General features: G+C 40.6%; 1 protein-coding gene across 7 annotated transcripts in view; it reads left to right on the plus strand.

Annotated features, from left to right (window-relative positions):
* Positions 1-14278, plus strand: part of Plekha1 (pleckstrin homology domain containing A1) — a 49992-nt gene extending 35714 nt beyond the window's left edge. For 4 of the 7 annotated variants that reach the window (XM_051145430.1, XM_051145431.1, XM_051145432.1 and 1 more), the window contains 6 exons: positions 2319-2462; positions 4546-4614; positions 6946-7010; positions 7774-7837; positions 10579-10668; positions 13306-14278. In XM_051145430.1, coding sequence (XP_051001387.1) covers positions 2319-2462; positions 4546-4614; positions 6946-7010; positions 7774-7837; positions 10579-10668; positions 13306-13620 — 747 coding nt within the window. In that variant the 3' untranslated portion in view covers positions 13621-14278. Of the gene's footprint in view, positions 1-2318; positions 2463-4545; positions 4615-6945; positions 7011-7773; positions 7838-10578; positions 10669-12044; positions 12193-13305 lie in introns of all 7 variants that reach the window. The other 3 variants (XM_051145433.1, XM_051145434.1, XM_051145435.1) reach the window with 3 other exon arrangements.
* Positions 14279-17449: the final 3171 nt, after the last annotated feature.

Consider the following 17449-nt stretch of genomic DNA (forward strand, 5'->3'; position numbering starts at 1 on the left):
GGACAGCCAGGGTAGCGCGTGTGCGTGCGCGCGTGTGCGCGCACACACACACACACAAACACACACACACACACACACACACACACACCAGTCTTGGAAAACCAAAAAAAAGAAATTAACTATTGGGTATATTGTTCTATGTTTGGCAAAGGATGTTTAATAACACTAATCTCTGCTCTAGGGGGAGTTTACAGTTGTTTTGTTTTTTTATTTTATTTTACCAAAGTTAGATTTTTTTAAAAATAAGAAAAAAGAGAAGGGTATGGGAGGATTGTTTTTTTCTAAAAGTCATGATTTTAGTCTGCTGAACTTGTGATTGATAATTAGCCAGGCTGAGCCTTTTTCCATACCATGGCTTATTGTTGGCTGTCGGTAGATAGTTGTGTTAAGACACTGGTTTGTGTTTTTGCCTGTGGCTGTTGTAGAATTGATTCTATAGAAGATGCCATTTTAAAACATTTCAAAATGCTACTGTTTTATTATAATACAGAATTTAAAATTTCAAAGTAGCATTTAGACAATATAGAATCAAGAAAATGTTAAAAGTTTCTTTGGGTTGGTTAATTTATTCAATGTCTATTGGTAAATGTTAAGTGTTTAACTAGTGTTGACCTGTTCACGTGTAGAACAGGTTGAAAATTCCTCATGATATGCCTGACAATTGAGTTTTAATTGTTCTTTTGAGACTTTGGAACTCTTAAAAATGTAACCAACTTGTTTGTGGGGTTGTAGCGTGTGGATGCTGTGAATAGCCAGAAAGTCTTGGGGATGGTTACAGATTTGTCAGCATTGAGCCTTAAAACAAAAACTCCAACCCTGAGTGGGTTGGTAGCCTGGAGAAGATCTGCAGGTCAAGGCCTAGGCTTTCAGACTTGACACCAAACACATTGTCCTGAAAGAAGACTCATAACTGTACATCATTGGTATTTCAAAGCCCTGTTCAGAGGATGAATAGGAGCGATAGGCTGGGAGAAAAAGTTTACAAGCTGCTTATCCAACAAAGGATTTTTATCTACAGAAAGAGCTTTGAAAACCCAGTAATTAAGAAACCAAAAAGTCCTTAAAAAGTAGACAAAATACATAAACAGACATTTCAGCAAAACAAAAAAATGAAATGTGTACTAATAGGCAGTAGGAGAGATGGTCACCATCTATAGCCAGTAGAGAAAAATTCAAATTAAGAACCCAGTGAAATATCACACCCGAGCAGGGATGCTTGGGCTTCTCACCCATTGCTGGTAGAGGTGTAAAGAAAACAGTTCAGCCACTCTAAAAACAAACTTGATATGGTGGTTTTCTTGTTGTCATCTTTGAGTAACTTTGCAATTACTCTCCAGCCTAGTGTGTGTTCTCCTAGGCATGTATCCTAATGATACAGGTGATTGTGTTCACACAAAGCCCTTACATGGATACTTATAATAGCTTCATTCCTAGTAGCCAGAAGCTGGAAATAACACACATCGTTAATTAGGTAAGTGGTCAGCAGGATGGTATGGTGGTACAGCCAAACGACTGGGTATAGCAGCACAGACAGTGGACTGCTGATGCCAGGACCCACCTGAATGCACCTTCAGAAAGTTATGCTCAGTTAATTTTTTTTTTTTTTTTTAATCTCAAAAGATACTTAGTGTGTGCTTCCATTTCTATTCACAAAATGTCAGAACAAACGAATGGCTGTGCAGGAGCACTGCTAGGGCGTCACAGGCAGACCTGTGGCAGTGAGCAGCCCCTCGTGTTGAGTGCTGTGCATCCACCAACATGTGTGATGCCGTTTGTGGACAGACAGCATATGTAACATTTGGAATCTGAATAAAGCTTATGGATGCTTGGTTTGAGTGATGCATCCTAGAAATATGCACTTTCCCTCTGGAAAGAACTTGGTTGAAGGGTACACAGGGCCTCTGGTACTTTATATAATTATTGTAAGTTCCTATGAATCTGTTTAAATTGTCTCGATATAAAAAGTTAGCCACAAAGCTAGGCAAGGTGGCGCACACCTGTAATCCCAGCACTTGGGAGGCAGAGGCAGGCAGATCTCTGAATTCGAGGCCAGCCTGGTCTACAGAGAGAGTTCCAAGAGGGCCAGGGCTACACAGAGAAACCTTGTCTTGGGGGTGGGGTGGGGAGTTAGCCCCACTACAAGAAAAGCACCAAAAGCACCAGAGGCAGGAGTTTTACAGAACTATAGAGTTGGAGACCTGTGGTTTGATCAGTGGCAAGAAAGTTGTGATTAAGTGTCACAGACTTTAAGATTTTTCTAAGATAACATTAAACCAAAGTATTTAAGCAAGAAAACATTTTTTTCTGCTTCATTTTAGAAAGAAGAAGTAAACGAATGTGGTGAAAGTGTTGACAGAAACAATTTGAAACGGTCACAAAGCCATCTTCCTTACTTTGCTCCTAAGCCGCCTCCTGACAGTGCAGTTATCAAAGCTGGGTATTGTGTGAAACAAGGGGCAGTGGTGAGTAGTAACCGAACCTGTGCAGTGGAGAAGGTGCGAGTGCCAGCAAGCTTGCAAGCCAAGTTGTGTGCTTGATTTTCTGAGAGTCCCAGAGTGGAGGGCACCCTGCTGTTGGGAAGGGTAGAGAGGGCTTGCTCCATGCTTACCACACAGCACAATTGCCTCCCTGGTCTTTGGGAAGCTGGGGAGGTTAATGCCTGTTTCTACCAACACTTAGTCTAAGTTTAGGTTTATGACAGAAAGCTTTGTTTTGTCAGATTTAAAACCTTAGTTCGTGTATGTGTGTGTATGGTGTGTGTGAAGGAGGGAGCGTGAGCGCAGTGTATGCACTCTGAGATCAGAAGGCAGCTTTGTGAGTCCTCTCCTTCCGCCTGCACTTGGATTCCAAGGCTCAGGTTGAGGCAAGTGCCTTTACCTGCTGAGTCGTCTTCACCCACAGAAAGAAAGTTCTTTTGTTCCTGTCCCATTCCTCGAAATGGTCAGGGGTAGCAGCTGTGGAGGAACCAGAGAGTGGCTGCTAGCTTTAAGGTTGGGCTACTTCATCTCTCAGGCTTTCAGTTTTCTTTTATGAGGAAGCTTTTTAAAATAAAACTGATGGTCTGTGGTTTTTGAAAGAGGTAAATGAGAGGGGCACAGCTTTTGGCGTCAGGTGCTAAGTAAACATCACTGGTGAGTCCATAGTCAGCTCAAGAAAGATTCTACAAGACAAACACACTTACCAGTATTTTCCTTCCTTCCTTCCTTCTTTTTGTTTTGTTTTGTTTTGTCAAGATAGGGTTTTTCTGTGTAGCACTGGCTGTCCTAGAACTCCCTTTGTAGTTTAGGCTAGCCTTGAACTCAGAGATCCGCCTGCCTGCCTCCCAAGTGCTGGCATTAAAGGCATGTGCCACCAATATTTACCCGTAGTTCTAAGGCTTCAGATATTTTTCTGTCATGTGCTTCAGTTCACATCTATAATCCTAGCATTTGGGAAGCTGAAAGAGACGATGGAAAATTCAAGGTTAGCTTGGGCTATATAGCAAAATCTTGATGTTTATTTAATCAGCTTTTAAAATTTTCTATATGAACTAAATCTTAAGAATCTCCAGAGAAAATAAAATTTAAGATTTGGAAACAAAAGGGAAAAATGTAAATAAAGAAACACTTCAAATTCTTCTGGTAATTCTGCTTGATTGTTGTCCACTTTCTGAGAGCTGGCCTATGGAAAACTCTTCCTGCCTGTTGGACCATTGGCCCCAGGGAAGGGAAGCTGAGACCAGAGGTTTAACCCAAGGAAGGCTGTCTGTAGGTGGAGACTGTGAGGCTTAGTTGTAGGCCAATTAGGCTTTTAAGGACATAACCTTTATTCTTAAATCTAAAAAATAATTTACGTATTTTTCTTAATTGAAAAATATTTTTATGTGTATTTATTTTTATTTTATGTGTAAGTGTGCTTACTTGAATGTACATTTGTGTACCATGTGTGTGCAGTTCTAGTGGAGGCCAGAAGAGGGCGCAGATTGTCCTGGAACTGGACTTAGAAACAGTCATGAGCTGCCATGTGGTTGCTCAGAATTGAGCCTGGGTCTTCTGGAAGAGCATTCTTAACCACTGAGCCATCTCTCCTATACTGTTGACAGATAGTTTAGGGTGCTAAAAAATTGACAGGAATGTTTGTATAAAAGTGTATTGAACACTTTCTGTATGGGTTTGTTCTATTTTATATTTATTGCTTACCTGTTATATATGAAATACTTGAAAAAGGATTCATACATGTTGTAGATAGAGGAAACCTAATAGGTTAGTGGCATTTCCCATGCTGGTTTTTACCTTGTGGGCTGGGCTGGTAAGAAGGGAAGGGGATGATACCTATTCTTTCTTTTCCACTGTTAGAGGTCAAAATCCTGAGAGTGAGCTGGCCAAGGCCGAGCCCATCATCCAAGGCCTAGTTAGCAGGGAGAGGTGCCATTTACCACCTCCTTCGGGGAGGGTGTGTTACTTCTGAGTACTTGACATTTCTGATTGTCGGCTCATACTGGAACGATTAAAGAGGGATGAACATTTGACATTCTTTGAAGCTTCTGTCTGTGTTCTTCTCTGGTAGATGAAAAACTGGAAGAGAAGATATTTTCAATTGGATGAAAACACAATAGGCTACTTCAAATCTGAACTGGTATGCAGTTAAATATGCTTTCAAATGCTTGGCAAGTTACACAGTAGATTGCATGCTTATTTGTATTTTGAATGTTCTGGTTCCGATTTTGAGGGCACTGTATTTCAGTCTCTTGGTTGTAATGCGTTTGCTTAGTCACATATTTCTTAAATGTGTTTTAAATAAAACTACCGTATCTTCAAGGAAGCCTTCCATCTAAAATTATCAGCAGCCCCATACCTAATCCTCTCTCAGTTGGGCAAGGAAGAGGGGGTGTAGGAGATCATCTGAAAACGGTGTCCAGCCCTCTGCATGGCTGCCTTCTCTTCTCCGCTTTCTCTTAGCTTGTTTTCCCCGTTTCAGAACAGCTTTTAAGTTGTTTCACTTGAGATATCTTTACAGAACTTTACAAACAGTCCCCTCACCTGATCATGGATAGTGAGAGGACCAAAGTGTATTATGATGATGACATATTCCAGCCGTGTATCCATGTGCTCATACAGATATGAATAAAGGACTCAGTGGTGGCTGAGTTCATTTAGTTATAGTGAGGGACAAGACACCTAAGTGTGAGTGAGACACCAATCTGAAACAAACACTAAGCACAGAGGGAAGATAGCAGCTGTGCAGTGAAGGAGCCTGGCAGACACCACTTCCATCAGGCAGTCAAGGTCAGTGAACTTGAGCGGTGGTGAGAATGTTGAACCCACCCACCACCTGGCAGGATAGCATGAAAAAAAAATCACAGTGTCATTTCTGTGCTGCTCCTGCTAAAGGTATATAGTTTGAGGTTAATCTCCAGTTGATAGTAGTCACATCCAAGGGAGGGGACAGGCTACAAAATAAAGTAACTGCTGAGATCTGCAGTATTCCACATTCCTTATTCTAGAGGAGCAAGGAACTCTTCTATACTAAAGGAGAGAAAGAGACAGCAAGCGAACTGTAAGACTTGCTGACTCTGATGGCCATAACATGAGGACTTTAGGGCAGCTTAGCTAGAAGTGACTGTGCTCTTAGTCTTTTTGTGAATCCGTGATCATTTCAACATTCAAAGAAAGACAAGTGAGGGGAAATATCTGGTAGGAAAACAAACAGGAAATACAGACAGCTTACTCAGAAAGAAGCTGGGCTGAGTATGGAGGTAAGTGGCAGCATGCATACTAGTGTATGACGGCCTTGGGTTAGAGCGTCAGCACTACTAAGCAATAACAGTAACTAAGATGGTCTTCAGAAGTATGTAACGATGCTCAGTGCCACTCAGGATTAGGAAAACACAGATGTGCACTGCACAGACAGCACTCACCAGTCACGAAGAGCCTGAGACTGAGAGAAAAGATCCTCTGTCCTCAGAGAAAATAAGTAGAGAAGAAATAGTGTTTCTTCAGATTCCAGATTCATATGTACATATATTAGGGAGAAAAAAAAATCACCATTTGACAGACAGTTATGCCAGTAATGATTTCAGGTAAGACGCCTCAATATTTGGTGAAAGTAGTGGGACATTTTGTTGGAAAACTGAGTACTGTATATACTGTATAGGCTCCAGGTGTCTCAGTAGTGACCAGTATGAGTCATACCACCATGCACCTTATGGCAGAGGTGCCTCGTTTCCTCCCAGAAGCATGTGGCCTGCACATCAGGATGAATAAACATCAGACAGACCCAAACTGAGATAAGGCTGGGAAATAAATGGCCTGGATGCTTAGCAGCCTTGCAGGATTGCACAAGAGCAAGGAAGTAACTGTTCTGAAGTAAAGGAGGGTAGAGAATGGACAGGGAAGCAAGTCTGTCGTAGACCGAACTCAGACAGAAAATACTTCAGCGTGTCTTCCGCCATGAAGGGTACCATGGGGTAACTTGTAAGATCTGCATGTCCTATGGATTGTAATCATACTTAAAGGATGCCAAGGCTCCGGCTCCATAACTGTGCCATGATCTTGTAAAATTTATTTAAGAAGTCAAACACAAGTACCCAGTAGTATAGATGTGTCATGTCTTTAACTTGCCTGCAGATGTCCCTGAGCTGGGTCTTAGACCTATGCACAGGCTTATAGCAAAGCTGGGCTTGCTGCCCAGTGCCATCTGTGTCAAGATGGCATTCCAAAAGAGGGAGTAGATCCCTTACTGGTCCTCGGGGTCCACCATGACCAAGTCTGCTGCTTAAGGACCCTCACTGAAACCAAAACCTTGAGCCTCAGGCAGCAGTGTGTATAAGGGCATAAAATGCAGGTGTCCTGCTGCTGCCGCTGCAAGTTTCAGAAGGCGAAGTTGTGTCTGAGATTGCTCTGAATTTCAAGTAAGATAGCTAGCCTTTGAGATAAAGTGTGCTGTATCTGTTTGCTTTTTTGCCAGGAAAAAGAACCTCTGCGGGTAATACCACTTAAAGAAGTTCATAAAGTCCAAGAGTGCAAGCAAAGGTGAGGACAGCACATTATGAAGAACAGTGCCTCCCCCATGCAGGAGCTTATACCATGTGCCTCTCTGTTCTTGTGTGGATTTTTAAAAAAGATTTTATTTATTATGTATACAGTGTTCTGTCTATATATATGCCACATGCCAGAAGAAGACACCCAGATCTCATTATAGATTGTTATGAGCCACCATGTGGTTGCTGAGAATTGAACTCAGGACATCTGAAAGAGCAGCCAGTGTTCTTAACCTCAGCCATCTCTCCAGCCCCTCTTGCTGTGGATTTTTAACTGTGGTTGAGATACGCTGCCTTTAAAAAAAAAAAAAAACTGTAAAGTAATTTAATTTTTCATTTGAAAACTAAAAATTAGGAAACAACTCATTTGTAAACTGGCATTTCAGAAGTAGTTTGTTAATGCAAAGGAAAAATTATTACAAGCAATTTCTGAGATTTAGCAAATTGAGGCAGTTTTAGTATTCAAAGGTGCTGCCGAAGAAGTTGTAACAAGGAATTGCATCAGCTGTGCCAGGATGAATTGAAGAATTGAATGAACTGTAAACACTTGGACTCTAAAGTTGCTGTCTGAATCCTTTCTAAATGAGCTGTGTGTGTGAGTTGTAATGCAAAACTGGGAAATGATCATGGGGTTTTGTTAAATTAGTGTTTTCTTTCTAACACTTTATTGACACATACTTGGCATTGAGTAAACAACTGAAAGAGAAACTGTCAAACTGATTTACATACACCCGCATGATTGTTTTTCACAACAGTGACATAATGATGCGGGACAACCTGTTTGAAATTGTAACGACATCTCGAACTTTTTATGTGCAGGTAAGACTTACTTGGAGATTATAGATTCTCTTATAAGAAGTTAATAACATTTAGAGGTGAAATAAATATAAATAAAGCTTGCTGGCTTTAACAAATATAATTTACCAGCTTATTAAAGGATGTCAGGTAGTGGGTTGTTGGTGGAGTATATGCTCAGAAATGGGAATGTTCTGTTACGAACTAGTGAGATGGATCAAAGTCACATTTGGAAGAAAGGGTGTGCTGTCTTAAATTTTAGCAGTGTGCCTTCAAATGTATTATCTTCTTGTGTTTTTCTTTAATACCATTTTTGGTAATTTTTCTAAAAAGGGAAGTATCAAGTATAAATGAAGTTATTGAAAAGAACATTTTTGTTTATGAGAATTAACACATTTCCTTCTTGCAGAAAAATGATGGTTTATAAAATACACATACTTCCACATTCATTCACTGGTTTTTTTTTTTTGTTTTTTTTTTTAATTATGTATACAATGCTTTGCCTCCATGGACACCTGCAGGCCAGAAGAGGGCATCAAATCACCTTATAGATGGTTATGAGCCTGTGGTTGCTGGGAATTGAACTCAGGACTCTGGAAGAGCAACCAGTGCTCTTAACAGCTGAGCTATCTCTCCAGCTCCATTTACTGGTTCTTACATCATACTAAATGTATAAAATCTTGCTTGTTTTCATATATGTCAGTTTTCCTATGCCATTAAAACTTCTTTGGAAATTTCTGGGTCTGGTGGCACATGACAGGTGACTTGTGACTCCAACGCCAGCAGCAGGGCCGTATACTGAGATCCTGTCTTAAAAAAAAAAAAAAAAAAAGCTATCTTTGCAAACATTTCAGAACTGCATCACACTCCATGGCTGGCTGGCTGGCTGCTCTGCAAGTTGTGTCCTTTTGTGACTAAACATTCATTTGTATAGTTTTCATACATTTACTGTGAAAATATGATCCTGAAAGCATCTGTGTGTACAGTTTAGCCTGAATTTCTGATTTCTATGGGATGTTTCTATTTAGATTTAACCATCAGAACAGTCTGTTTTGTCACATTGCCTTGGGTCATTGTGCTCCTGCTAGCATTGAATGAAGATATGTTCTGCCCTGTGTCTGTTCTGAGTTCTACCTTTTGAAAAATGTTCCTTGAAGTTACTGGCATTTGATAGATGCTAGGGGAGATGGCATTAATGTCCTGTAGTGATGTGGCCCCTGCAGGCTGACCACAGGACAGAACAGGCTCCACTTCTAAGATGAGCTGTGCAGCGCAAGCTGGGCTTGTTGGAGAAAAGGGCTGGCGAAGGGAGAAATCTCAAAAGCATAGGAGAGTAGAGAGGAAGGAGTGACAGGAGGCGGTGAATATGTTCAAAATACATTGTGTGCACTTCACAAAGAGTTAATAAGATATTGCTAAAACCCACAAAATTCAACATGCAGTATACAAAGTACATAGAAAAAACATGGCCTAAAATTTTTGAAATAATTAGGAACAATTGTTTTGTCACAGTAAAGTTTTTTTTTTTTTTTAAAGACATTATTGGTTCAAAAACATTTTTTATTTTGCTTTTTTGGAAATTGTAGATTCTATAATCTAATTTTAGATGTACTTCTCAAGGAGTGAGAAGGGTTCTAACATGACAGAAGTAAGAAGCTACATATTGGCATCCTTCTCAGCCTCCTGCTGTGGCCATATCACTCTGAACACTCTGATCTCACAATATTTAAATTCACATTGCCCACTCTTTATCAAGTGAGTTTGACTACCAGTGTCTCTTTAATTCACTGTCCTATTAGAAATTATTTCTAACATTAATATGTAAGAAGGTGCCAGAGTGGCTGTTAAAGTAGCGATTATACATGTAGCAAGTTCAGACTATAGCATTTGACAGTGAACTAAGGGCTTTCTTTGGTTTCTTCCTCTTATTTCTAAAAGCACTCATTATCCACACTTAGTCACGTCTGAATTTAAACATGTAGTGGTTATCTTAATGTCTCCATATAGTGCTTTGCTCAGAAAAACCTAGGTTCAAAATAGTGCTCTGGAGCCAGACATGGTATCAAACGCTTGAACTTCAACTGCTCAAAAGGCGGAAGCAGGAAGTTCAGGAGCAAGCTGGCTAAAGAGGAAACTGAAGGCCAGCCTGAGCAGTTTAGTGACTCTGTCAGAACTAAAACACAAATTTTAAAATAAAACTCCCAGTAGCTGAGTGTTCTCCTTAATTGTGTGAGTGTGTTGGTTCAGTTTCCCAATCACACACACAAGATGGCTCAAGAGCACTTGCCCAAGTTTGGTTCCCAGTGTCCCTGTGAGGTAGCTCTCAACTGTCTTTAACAACAGCTCCAATGGACTCTAATGCCCTCTTTTGGCCTCTGTAACTGGAGACAGCTGGACCAGTGATTCATAAGTTTACTGAACCCCACTCTACAAGCAAGTACTCACACATACACATACTTTTTAAAAAGTGTTTTGAAGCTGACTGTGGTGGTAACACCTTTAATTCCAGCACTCAGGAGGTAGAGACAGGAGGATGGCAGGCAGTTCTCAGGAGTTCCAGGACAGCCAGGGCTATACAAAGAAACCCTGGTCATGAAAAACAAACAAACATACATACATACGAAAGAAAGGTGGTTTGAAAACTTTTTTTAAAGTATTTCCTTTGCGTGTGTTTGCAGGTGACATTATATTAGTAAGGTACAGAATTTATGGAGATAGAAGATGATTTTTAGAGAAAATTGACTGACATATCCTTTTTCCCTTAGGCTGATAGCCCTGAAGAGATGCACAGTTGGATTAAAGCAGTCTCTGGCGCCATTGTAGCACAGCGGGGACCTGGCAGATCAGCATCTTCTGTAGGTTTCCTCCTTCTTGGGGAGACACTCCATAGGGCCTGCACCCTTTGAAGTTTTCTTCCTCTCCCTCCCCTAATCCTTCAGTTTCTTCCTCTGTTGAGATTATTTGCATGTTGACTTTCATGCCAATTGGACTTGCAAAAATAATGCACCCTGATTCGGAGCTTCCGTGTAGTGTTACGTGTACATAGCTTTCTGTGCACAGTGTGTTAATGCACAGGCTGGGCAGCTAAAGAACAGAGCCTTCCGTCCTTTGTTCTTGCAGTTAGGCTCTTGTCAGGAGATCTAGGTGTAGACACTCTTGGTGTGGCATTGGCCTGACAATTCAAGGCACTTTCAATTCTACCAAAACATGGGTTTGTGATGTCTTAGTTCCCCCTTTACTTGGCAATTTTCAATTAAGATTATTTTTCCTTAGTGGTGTTGCAGTACCACTGATCAAGCTAGAGCCTTAAGTACAGTTTTGTGTTTCCATTCATTTGTTTCCATTTCATGTTGTTACTTTAATTTTCTAGCAGGTTGATAATAAAAGCTTGTTATCTTTGCTATAGTTTGATAGTAGCATTGGAACAACTAAATGCTCTGCTTAGACATAGCAAGAGAAACACTTGTTCATCTTGTTCAAGAAAATCCTAAGAAATAGTTTTGTTTGGAATACTTTGGCCATTCAGCTCTGCTCTCAAAATACAAACCCTTTTGAGAAATTACATCTTAAAAGTAGCACTGTGAGCTGGGCATGATGGCGCACACCTTTAATCCCAGCACTTGGGAAGCAGAGGCAGGTGGGTATCTGTGAATTTGAGGCCAGCCTGGTCTACAAAGTGAGTTTCAGGACAGCCAAGGCTGTTACACAAAGAAACCTTGTCTTCAAAAACCAAAAACCAAAAACAAACAAACAAACAAAAAAGTAGCACTGTGGCCAACTGTCATGGTGTGCTGGGCCATAGCCTTTATGACGTAGATTCTATATATACTTACGTACCTTGTACTTTGAGTATTTTTCCTGGTAGTAGTACTGTCTTTTACTAGTTTTCTGGGAGTGATAATGACAGATCAGTAGATAGTAGCCCACTTTCCCCATTTCTTAATCATTTATCATTATTCTAGTATTCCTTGAGGAATGTCTAAGAAATCTCTTTCATGGGTGTTAGTTTCGTAACTGCCTGCATTTTATGTGACTCAATAGTCCAGTATGAGATTCTCTGCAAAAACAGTGTCTGTTGGGAAGAGGGAAAGTTGGAGAAAGGTGTTTGTGTTCTGTGCTTTGTGGTGGGGGCAAATTGGACTGTCCAGCTGTGACTGTCAGCCGAATTCTCTCTTTTCCTCCCTCTCCCAATATAGGTTAACTCTAATCTTAGCTTTGCACTGTGTTCCAGATGCGGCAGGCCAGAAGGCTGTCGAACCCTTGTATACAGAGGTATACATCAAGAGCTGGTGAATGCAGCACGTATGTGGGCTCTCATGCAAATGTGCCTTCTTAGTAGAGGGCCTGGACTCGCTCCTCCTTACAGCTGATCATAGAAGGTTGAGTTAACCAGACTGCCTTTTGCAGTTGTCATCACTAACGCAAACTATTTTACTGTAGTCATTAGGCTGAATATGTATAGTAAAAAAAGACAAAAGCAACTGTACTAATGGAAGCTTCCAGAGCTTCAGAAACTAACTTACTGAATTGCTGCAAGACTTTTGATTTCCATGTTTTATGTATTTTGAATTTTTTTTTTTTTTATACTACAACACTTGAAATGCACCTTTGTTCTGATCCAGGCAAATTTTTGCACATGTCCATGTTGGATAAATTACGTCACCAGAATTGCATGGTGCTTTGTAGTTTTGGTGAAGTTTACCATGTAACGGGAGCCTGTAGTGTTTGCTAATTGTGGTGTGATTTCAAAGCAGCCAGTGTCATAAATAAGCATATGCTAGGAGCTGCGCAGCACACCACAGTGCCTTCAGGTTTGTTCTTACAAGTATGACATCAGTATTCACAGCTTATCTTACTTCAGCAGTCTTCAAAGTGATTCAGTTGTGCCCTTTCTTACTTTTAACATCTTAAACCGTATGAATGTGTGACTTACCCAAAACAAACAGAATTCAATTGGCTGCAATTAGTTGCAGTGAAATTAATAGAAGCAAAAAACAAGTTATTAGACTACTAAACAAAATCATGTCTGAAAAGTCTTAATTTTTTGTTGATTAGTCTGTGGCCTTTCATTTTTATGTCTTACATTATAACTTTTTAAATACCTGGTATAACCCCCATAAGTCTTAAGTAAATGTTGGTGGAGTCTTCTTTCAACACAATTCAGTTGCAGTTGGAACACCGTATCTCATTTTAGGTTGGCAAGGCCTTCAGAGTGCCATAAGCTGCCAAATTCATCTTTGGTGACATTATAGTTTCTTAGTGGAATTGGTTGTTGGCTATCATTGCTGTGAACTCACCCCTAAAATGCACTGCTTTGGGAAGGAACGCGCACACTTATGCCGCATGGCTCATGCTTCTGCTTTGCGTGTGTGTATGTGTGGTGTGTGTGTGTGTGTGTTGTTTGTTTTTCAGAGAATCAAGTCTCACATTGAGTGTCTGACTAACTTTGCTGTTGGTAATTGGCTGCGTATGACCACCATTCCTCTTTCCAGGAGCATCCCGGCTGTCCTTCAGAATCCAAATACACTGTCCGTCCTGCCGGGGCAGCAGCAGCCACGTCACATTCCCCAGCCTCTCGCAGCCACTCTCTGGTCTCAAGCTATACCATGGAGAAGCGAGGATTTTACGACTCTCTTGCCAAGGTCAAGCCAGGGAACTTCAAGGTCCAGACTGTCTCTGCAAGAGAACCAGCTTCCAAAGTGACTGCACAAGCTCTGCTCAGACCTCAAAGTAAAAATGGCCCTCAGGGAGAGGATGGTGAGCCAGTGGACTTAGATGACGCCAGCCTGCCAGTCAGTGATGTGTAAGGTTGGAGCACATGGGCTGCCTGCCCCACTCATCCTGCAGTGTCTTTCATGAGGTTTCTAGCCAAAGATGATAGAGGGTGAATGATTTCAGTGCATATATTATACTGCCTCTTGGGCATACTCTGTAAGCTGGCAAGCAAAGAATCTAGGGAGTGGCCAAGTCAACATAATTTCTTTAAGAAAGGAAGAAAAAAGATGTGTCCATATTGACTGTCTGAAGCTTTATATGTTTGGTATAAACGTGTGTGTGATTTTTTTTTTAACTAGTGACTTTGAAATTTTAAATAACAATTTAAAACATTAAAATTTCTTTTTAAAAATGCTAATATGACTCCCTATGAAATGTTCAATATTTATACATTCTTATCAGCTAACATTATCAAATGGGACATTGCCAGATATAAAATTCCTAAACTCATGATGTCTGTGGTGCTGCAAAATTTATATTGCAATGTGGACTATTTAGAAATTCTAACCATTTTTAATATTTTGGCTGTTTGGCTGAGTGGTAAATTTTGCATAGAAGATTAGATTAGTCTGTTGGTACAGGTGGGGGTTCAACAGGGGTAGCAAAAGTGACAGATTAGAGCTCAGCTATAGCTAAGGTTTTTTTTTTTTTGTAGGGAAGGGACTTTTTTTTTTTTTTTTTTTTTTTTTTTTTTTTTGAGACAGATTTTCTCTGTGTAGCCATGACTTTCCTAGAGCTCGCTCTGTGTAAACAAGGGTTCCCTTGAACTTAGGGTGATTTTCCTGCCTCTGGTACCCTCCCAAATTATAGGCTATGTCACCAACATGCAGCCTGAGACACTCATTTTAAAGAGCTTAGGACTTGTGCCTACCAGTATTTTATTTCAATAAAAATTATTTGGTTATAAATTTTGGGAAGATCTGATTTTCTTTTAAATCAAAGTTTTGTAAATAGGTCTTATTTCTGAACTTGGGTCAGTGAAAGGACTCAGTCCCTGTGTGAAGTCATAACTGCCCTTAGTCATGAAGTTGTTGTGGCCACTACCTGCATCACTAATAACCTGTATTCAAGTGCCTGTGTCTTCTCATCTCAAAGTCTTACACGATTGGCTTTAAATGTTTGAATAAATTAATCTCCATAGCATAGTTTGATATGTTTAATAAGATAGCATTTAATGTCAGAGACACCGAATGTTGGTGTTCTGCAACCTGTGCAATATTTATATCTTGAAAAGCAAACTGAGTATGCATTTAACTGTGGGGATATCATCAACAGAAGCACCTTTCTAAGGAGCCTGGTGTTGAGCAATAGAATGGTTTGAGCAAGTGTTGTTTTGTGGCAAAGTTGCAAGTGTTTGCTTTCCCCAGGCTGCTGCTCCAGGGTGTTTCCAGTCTCACACTTGGTTTTGGAGTTGTGAGTGTTAAGTGTTTTGTCTTTTTTTTATGTTCTAAGACTACTTGTTGAAGGATGAGAAATTTGCTACTGTGGTGGAGTCTAAGGGTTGAAATGTGCTAATTAGTTGCCCAGCACAAGAACGCACTATTCACCTTTTGTATTCATAAGCTAATATGTTAGAGTTCTATGCAGTTTTCTCTTTTGCACCTGCATTAGAAAACCGTAGGACGACAAGGTTTTTAAGCAGTCACCACCCTTCTGCTGCCATGCTCACGATCCAGGCTCTTTTGTCAGTTCCTTTTTCATGAACATACCTAAGAATCCTTGTACAGACACTTGGCAGTATTGATGAGCCTGGCGCTGTTTTCTTTGGTACAGCCTCCACAGTACACATTCATTTTAGCATATTTTGGTATTGGTAATTTGATATATTTCATGGTGGTAAAATATTAACTCTATTTTGGGACTTTTTATAGAGTTACCTTTATTCAAAAGCATAGGAATATGTTCCTGTGACTGTCAGGTTCTCCTTATACTTATCTCAATTATTTTGTAAGCTTATGGAAATTATTTAATTATTTTAAAGCATACTTTCTTGTAAATATGTCACATCTGAAGTGTCAGCAGTTAATTTGAATACTGTAATATTTGGCTTCATTTTTTTTCGTGTGTATAATATATCTCCTTTCAGAACGGGAATGTGCCTCCTGGTGTTTACTGTTATACCTGCTATCTTTGTATGTCCAGTTGGTTGAACACTGTAATGACTTGAGAATAAACTGCTCAGAATTGATTTTCACTAAATTCCCTTTTTGTGTGGTTTAGCTCTCATGTGAACAAGTCAGTAAAATTGGTAAGGAACATTTTTGGTTAGTTCATTTGCTTACCTTTGAACAAATAAAGTTCCCAACCTGTGGTGGCGGTGGTGGCAGCGGTGGAGATACACACCTTTAATCCTAGCACTCAGGAGGCAGGTGGATCGTTGTGAGTTTGAGGCTAGCCTGGTCTACAAAGTGAGTCCAGAACAACTAGGGCTACACAGAGAAACCCTGTCTCAAAAAAGAAAAAAAAAGAAGAAAAATGTCAGATTCTTGAATTCTTGGGGTTCGTTTTTTGCCATTTGCTTGTTTTTTGAGACAGGGTCTCACTTTGTAGTCTTGGCTGGCCTGAAACTCACCATGTAGACCACGCTAACATTGAAATCACAGAGATCCTCCTGTCTCTGCCTCTCTTGAGTGCTGGGATTATGAAAGTGTGTACCACCAGGTCCAGCAGATCCATGAATTCTTAAAAACAGCTTCATATGAAATTATACAAAGAAAATGTTTGTATGTTTTAAAAGCTTGCTTATTATACTTAAACAAACAAACAAGAAAACCCATGTTCGAATCATCTGAGCTGCATAGAGCTCTTGCTTATTGGTCAGGCTGAGCTAAGGCAAGACTGGATGTAGAAGACAGAGGACCCCCACACTGCCTGCCATGTGGGGAGAGGTGGGGGAGGGGTAGAGATGCAGTCAGACCCCCAAAACCAAGCATGAGAACCTTCACCCCTGCCGTTGGCCCCGGAGCCTGCTGTTGGATAGTACAGTGAACTGTGTACAGTGTGGCCCAGTGCCTGCTGCCCAGAGGGAACAAGCAGTTTACCTACAGAGTGAGGGACTGTCCGCTAATAGAAAATATATTTAACTTTATGCTTATGATTTAAAATACAAATTAATCACCTGAAGTTTTAGAATTTCTCTCCAAAGAGACCGTCAGTGATTTTAGACGTTCTTTTGTTCTCTATGTCCAATTCATTGTCAAACCCTGCTGCGTTTTCCTGTCTGTGTGACCTCATCTCTGAGAAGCAGTATGTGATTGGGCCGGTCAGCATTTCACTGTGGATGGAGGAGGAGCTCATGAGGCCTACCCCTCCCTGAAGGACTGTTACCAGTTAGTGGTAGCTTGAATATGTGCGTGCGTGCGTGTGCGTGCGCGTGCGTGTGTGTGTGTGTTTTTTCAATGGGTTTTTCACTGAAAATGGGCCATGATCCAATAAATCCCACCAATACACATGCAAGCAACCCTAGTTAAATTCAGTGGGTCACACCAAAAAAGTATAAAAAGTACAAGGGTTTCAGCAGAGGAAGGACGGGTGATAAGAGGGCAATGAAAAGAATAGCAGAGGTAAAAATGACTAAAATTCACTATACGTGAAGCTGTCAAACTGCTTATATTGCTATGGGGGCTAGAGAGAGAGCTCAGCAGTTAAGATTATGGACTGTTCTTGCAGAGGGTCTGAGTTCAGTCACCAGCACCCACCGTTATCTCCCTCTCCAGGGATTCTGACTCCCTCTGTGGTCTGAATTAGAGTAATTCCTGTAGGTTCATGTGTTTTACATACTCAGTCCCAGTTGATAAACTGTTTGAAAAGACTATGAGGTGTGGCCTTGTTGGAGGATTTCTGCCGCTGGAGGTGGGCTCT

Source organism: Acomys russatus, chromosome 5 (assembly GCF_903995435.1).
Source record: "Acomys russatus chromosome 5, mAcoRus1.1, whole genome shotgun sequence".
NCBI lineage: Eukaryota > Metazoa > Chordata > Mammalia > Rodentia > Muridae > Acomys > Acomys russatus.